The sequence below is a fragment of the Mauremys reevesii genome, linkage group 4, assembly GCF_016161935.1.
Source record: "Mauremys reevesii isolate NIE-2019 linkage group 4, ASM1616193v1, whole genome shotgun sequence".
Taxonomy (NCBI): Eukaryota; Metazoa; Chordata; order Testudines; family Geoemydidae; genus Mauremys; species Mauremys reevesii.
In genome coordinates, this window is record NC_052626.1 from 145,699,923 (window position 1) to 145,706,237 (window position 6,315).

The 6,315-nt window shown below is 48.8% G+C and overlaps 1 protein-coding gene across 1 annotated transcript; it reads right to left on the reverse strand.

The window, feature by feature from the left end:
- Positions 1-3,225: 3,225 nt before the first annotated feature.
- LOC120403160 (pollen-specific leucine-rich repeat extensin-like protein 1) lies at positions 3,226-6,021 on the reverse strand. The gene is made up of 2 exons (XM_039533972.1): positions 4,206-6,021; positions 3,226-3,257 (listed from the first exon to the last, which is right to left on the reverse strand). Exon 1 carries the CDS (start codon positions 5,942-5,944, stop codon positions 4,241-4,243), a length of 1,704 nt encoding a protein of 567 aa, XP_039389906.1. The 5' UTR covers positions 5,945-6,021; the 3' UTR covers positions 3,226-3,257; positions 4,206-4,240.
- Between the last annotated feature and the right edge of the window lie 294 nt (positions 6,022-6,315).

Here is a 6,315-nt window from a genome sequence, read left to right on the forward strand (position 1 = left end):
TAACTATGACTCCCTTGTGGATTCGCTCACTGTGTGACCTTAGGAAAATAATTTTGCATCTGTTTCTGAGTTTCCCCACCCATAAAATAGCAATTATGAAACTCACCTTTGTGGTCTGCAGATTAAAAATGATATTTAGGTATTCTTACTACACTGGAAACACAGATTTGCAGCGAAGCAAACTTTGAACTGACACTCAGGCCTCACATTGGGAACAAGTGACAACTGAAAGCGTAGCTTCATCTGCAAGCATCAGAAATGCAGAACGTTGCAGCTCCTGGGGAGACACTGAAATGGACGGAGGGGAGGATGGGGTCAAACAGCTCATGTTAAAACCACCTGTGCCTATTGATAATAAATCAAAGTGGAAAGCACTTCGGATGTATGTGTTTCTTTAAACAGACTGTGCTACTGTGCAAGACAGGGCACCACTGCTTTATCCCGCTGTAGGAGAGCATGGCTGTCCCTCCCTGTCAGCCTCAGAGGGAAGCCACATGTCCTCGCTGTCACATCTATAGAATGGCATTTTTCCAGAGGGGGTATTAACAGTTTGTGAAGCTCAGGCCCTCTGTCACGGCGGATTCCCCACTCTGGCACTTCGAGTGCAGAAGGTGGGGGCCCGCAAGGATTCTAAAAATGAATACTGGCCACTCCAGGCTTGTATTAAACTCCCAAGATTACAGCTTCAATGTGACCTTGGATGGGTAGATGCTGCCACCATCCAACTGCAAAAAACCCCTTTGAACCCAGGAAGGTGCACTTGGGAATTCCTCCCTGTGGGGTACACACAGGGACTGCCGCCCCTTGCAGATTGCCGCCCCAAGCACCAGCTTGGAATGCTGGTGCCTGGAGCCGGCCCTGCCTCAAGCCCTTTCACCCTCCCTCCGGGGAAGAGCTGGGAAAGAAAACAAATGAAATCAGCTGTTGCCACCACACAACAAAACAACATGTGCACAAACCTCTTAGGACACAAAACCCAATCCTGTTCTTAACAAAGGTAAATTTTATTAAAAATGAAAATAAACCTGGAACTTAGGCTATTGCTAGATTTAAAAAGAGCAAATCTAATTAAGCATAAAGAATGGTTTTCTTGAGGTCCAGCTTAATGGTTACCAGCAAAACAAAAGCATTTGGGGGTTGGCACAGAGGAGTCCACAAGTCTTACAGAAATAAGAGATAAACCTAATCACATCTTCCTAGACATTTCCTGATCTAGTTACATATCTGGGGTTTCAAATTGAGTAGTTCTACGTGTGATCTGGTGACTTTCAGACCTGGTTCACAGCTTTTTACAGCATGACTTTAGCACTGTCTCTGCTCTGTCCCCTCTCTCCGGAGAACAACAGACAGACAAAGGGAAAGTTGTTTCCCCCCACCCCCTCAATTTTAAAAAGTTCTAGCCCTCCCATTGGCTCTTTTGGTCAGATGCCCACTCACTTCCTTTTACCTGTGGGCTTTTTTAACCCTTTACAGGTAATGCAAGTAGAGAACAGCTACTAACAGGGATTTTGTAGCTAACTGGCTGGCTGGCTGTCCATAAAAGGGAGCTACCCCTTCCCCCTTCATTTATCACCCCACCACCAAATCACAGACAGTGCTGATCAGCCTGGTTCAGGTCAAGGATTTCTTCCTGGAGGTATAGGAAACAGAGTTAATAAGATACCTGCACCTCTAATTTTACTATTAATTACATGAAAAACTAAACAGTATTTTTCACCTTTCAGGAACTACAGTGATTTAGAATACAGGGACATTTTTACCCGGCTGATTCTGGGAAACCTTTCCAAGAGAGATCAGCCACTTTGTTAGACTCCTGAAATGGGTTGTATTTCAAAATCAAAGTCTTGAAGAGCTAAACTCCACCGAAGACGTTTTTTGTTAGTTTCTTTGACTGTGTGAAGCCACTTCAGTGCAGCATGGTCAGTCTGCCGATGGAAACGCTGTCCCCAAATGTATGGGCGTAGCTTCTCCATAGCACACACAGTGGCATAACATTTTTTTTCTGAGACTGACCAGTGGCTTTCCCTCTCAGAAAGTTTTTTGGCTGAGAAACACGACAGGATGGAAATGTTGATCTGGTCCTTCCTGCATTAAAACTGCTCCTACACCACGCTCGGACGCATCTGTGGTACAATGAAAAGGTGGTCGAAGTCCAGGGCCCTGAGTGCAGGGTCAGATGTAAGGGCCACCTTAAGCTGGTTAAAGGCTTTTTGACACTTTTCAGTGCACTGAACTGCATTTGGCTGTTTTTTCCTGGTTAGGTCTGTCAGTGGGATGGCAATTTGGCTGTAGTTTGGTACAAATTGTCGGTAATACCCGGCCAAGCTCAAGAAGGATTGGAACTGTTTCTTTGACTTAGGGACAGGCCAATTTTGGATAGCATTTACTTTAGCCTGTAGGGGGTTGATAGTTCCTCCTTGACCCACCTGGTGTCCAAGGTACGTTACCCTGTTTAGGCCTATTTGACATTTTTTGGCCTTAACAATTAATTCTGCCTCCCTTATGCACCGGAAGACAGCATGGAGGTGTTCCAGGTGTTCTGCCCATGAATCTAGCCACATTGTCAAGGTAGGCTACTGCAAATTCCTCAGATTCAGACAGAAGGTTATCCACCAGTCTCTGGAAGGTGGTGGGTGCATTTCGCAGTCTGAAAGGGAGCACATTAAATTCATACAGCCCTACATGGGTGATGAGGCCTGACCTTTCCTTGGTGGGGTCATCTAGCAGCGCTTGCCAGTACCCCGTAGTTAAATCTAAGGTGGAGATTAACTGGGCATGTCCCAGTTTCTCCAATAGCTCATCTGTGCGTGGCACTGGATAGTTTTCTGGGTGAGTTACAGCATTTAGCTTATGGTAGTCTATGCAAAAGCTAATATCCCCATCAGGTTTGGGAAGCAGAACCACTGGAGAGGCCCATTCGCTCTCAGAGGGGCAGATTACACCCATCTGTAACATGTCCTTCATCTCCCTTTCTATTGCAGTTTTGGCTTGAGGAGAAATCCGATAGGGTTGGTCTCTAAGTGGGCGAACATCACCTGGGTCAATGGAGTGATACTCCCATTCTGTCCATGTTGGGGTGGCTGAAAACATTGGCACGAAGCTGGTGCACAGCCCCTGGATTTGCTGTCGCTGCTTATGCCCAAGGGTGATGGAAAGGCTCACCTCTTCTATGCCACCGTTGCTTTTTCCTTCATAGTAGTCTTCAGGCCACTCGGTGTCATCTGTCTCCTGGGCTGTAAACTGGAGAACCTTGATTTCTTGGGAATAAAAGGGCTTTAGAGAATTAACATGGTACACTTTAGGTTTTAGAGTAGGGTCTGGGAATGCTATGAGGTAATTAACAGCTCCCAGGCACTCTCGGACCATAAATAGCCCCTCCCATGACACTTCCATTTTATTAGCCTGGAGCGCTTTCAGGACTGTGACTTGGTCACCTACTCTGAAGGAACGCTCTCTGGCATGTTTATCACACCAGGCCTTTTGCTCTTGTTGAGAATTTTGTAGGTTTTCTCAAGCAAGGACCAGAGAGAGTCCGTGAGGGTGTTTTGAGGGTTCGTGGCCATAAAAGAGCAACTGCTGCAACACTAGATCCCAATTACTGGAGTGCTTGTTCACGAATTTACGTATGATGGCCCCCAAAGTCCCATTAAAGTTCTCCACTAGGCCGTTTGATGGTGGTAAGGGTTGGCAACCAAGTGGTTCACTCCATGAGCTTCCCAAAGATGTTTCATGTTCCCTGCCAAGAAGTTAGTTCTCGAATCCATAAGGATGTCAGAGGGCCAACCTACCCTGGCAAAAATGTCTGCCAATGCCTGACTCATGCTTTTAGGCCTGGTGTTGCTTAGAGCTACTGCTTCCAGCCATTGGGTGGCAAAATCCATGAAGGTCAGTATATGCAGCTTTCCTCTGGGGGTCTTCTTAGGAAAAGGACCCGGAATATCCACAGCTACATGCTGAAATGGAACCTCAATTATAGGGAGTGGCTGGAGAGGGGCCTTGACCTGGTCTTGAGGCTTTCCCACCCGTTGGCACACTCACAAGACCGGACATAGGTAGAAATGTCCTTGCCCATTCCCTCCCACTGAAATGACTTCCCTAAATGGGAAGTGATCGTGAGTGATCATGGGTTAAGTTCAAGAGCTTTTCCCTATATTTAATTGGAACTACTAACTGTCTCTGAGGATGCCAGTCCTCCTTGTGCCTACCTTGTATGAGTCCTCCTTCTACAACAAATCTGGACCTATTGGAAGAGCTGAGAGGCAGTGGGTCTGCCACTCCGTGCCACCGTCCAATCTCCCTTAAGGCAGTCATCCGTTTCCTGTTCTGCCTGGAACTGCTCCCTTGATGCTGGAGACATCAGTTCTTGTTGGGGTTGTGGATTTGGGCTTGGACCCCCTGGAAGCGATGCAGAGGGTGGGGGCTGGGGTGTGTGTGTCTCCGTTGACTGTAAACCGCTGTCCACTGGTGCACTGGGCTCCAGTTGACCTTCTTGTTCCAGTTTAGCTGCTGCTGCAGGTGCAGGCTCTGTGGCGCCCTTTGGTTCTGGCTCCCCTAACTCTGATGGGGTTGCAAACACGGGCTCTGGTGCTGACTGCTCTACCAGTTCTGATCCTTGGGCTGGTTCTGGCTGGGTCCCAGAAACTGGATCTGCAACCACTGTCATAGACTCTGGTCTGGGGTCTGGTTTCACCACCTCTGGCTGGGTCCCTGTAGGAAGCTCAGGAATGGAGTTAGGTGTGGAGGCCTGTTTAGCCTGGCTGCGGGTGACCATTCCCTCCCTCTTGGCCAAGTTTTCCCACAGCGGCATGGGAATGGGATAATCATCTAAGATTGAAAAAGTCCTCATTCCTGACCAGCCCTTGTCCTGGACAGGCAACTTGGCTGTAGGCAAGTTAAAAGAGTTGGCCTTAAAGGGTTGCACCATCTCTTGGGCCTCTGGCTTGATGAATTTGGAGTCCATCAGGGATTGATGGATAGCTGACACCTGCACTCCAGTGTCCTTCCGCGCAGTAATCTTCCTCCCACCCACACTCACAGTTTCCCTTTGCTCTGGGGGTATTTGCGAGGCATCTGGGCCTGAAGGCTCTTGGTGGGACCCTGGGGTGATGAGTTGCAGTTGGCTGGTGCTCTTGGGGCAATTGGTCTTCACATGCCCCAGCTCATTATATTTGAAGCATCGCCCAGCTGAGTGTGGGGTGGGGTGAGGTGGGTGGTTGGAGAGCAGGGTGGTGGGATGAGAGGGCATCTGGGGTCTCCCTGGCTGTGTGGAGGGCTCCTCCTTGTGAGGTGGGGCCTTGGGCTGACCCCGATGGTGTGGTGTCTGCTCGAGTTGCCCCTTCTGGTATTCGCACCAACTACTACTAGCTTTTTTCTTCTCCTCCACCCATTTGGCTCCCATCTCCCCTGCCTCGATTACAGTTTTGGGCTTCCTATCTAGGATGTATCTTTTTATTTCCTCAGGAACACCCTCTAAGAACTGCTCCATTTGTATTAGGAGAGACAGATCTTCCAGAGACTTAACATTTGCTTCTGATATCCAGGCCTCCCAATGGTTTACAATGTGGTAGGCATGTTGTGAAAATGCGATGTCTGGTTTCCACCTTAGGGCTCTGAACCGGCAATGGGCATACTCGGTTCTTAGCCTCATCCTAATTTTGGCCTTGTGTTTATAAACTTTGTACTTGTTCATGTGTTCTTTAGGCATTTCAGCTGCCACCTCTGCTAAGGGTCCAGTGAGTTGCGGTCTCAGTTTCACCATATACTGGTCTGTAGGGATGTTGTACCCAAGGCAGGCCCTTTCAGAATTTTCTAAGGCCTCTGTATCATCTCCTACCTTGTATGTGGGAAATTTCTTGGAATGAGGAGTGGTACCTGGAGGAGGACCGTTAAGCCCACCTGGTTGATCCAGCTTAGCCTTTTCCAGCTCCAAGCGCTTCAGCTCCATTTCCGCCTCCAAGGGTATGTCTACAGTACCCACCGGATCAGCAGGCAGCGATCGATCCCCGAGCACTCTCCCATCGACTTTTGTACTCCACCACCGCAAGAGGAGCAGGCAGAGCCGATAGAGGAGCAGCAGCTGTCGACTCACCATAGTGAAGACACTGCGGTGAGTAGGTCTAAGTACATCGACTTCGGCTATGTTATTCACGGAGCTGAAGTTGCGTAACTTAGATTGATCCCCCTCCCTAGTGTAGACCTGGGCCAAACGCTTCTCCTCTTTTCTCTCTTCCGCCTCCAAGCGCCCTGCCTCTCTTCTCTCCTGCGCTTCCACCTCCCAGCGCTTTGCTTCTGCCTCCAAGCGCTTGTCCGCCGCTT

Excerpts from the sequence above, each read along its gene's own strand:
- LOC120403160 (XM_039533972.1), bottom strand. The coding sequence starts at position 5,944 with ATGGAGCTGAAGCGCTTGGAGCTGGAAAAGGCTAAGCTGGATCAACCA.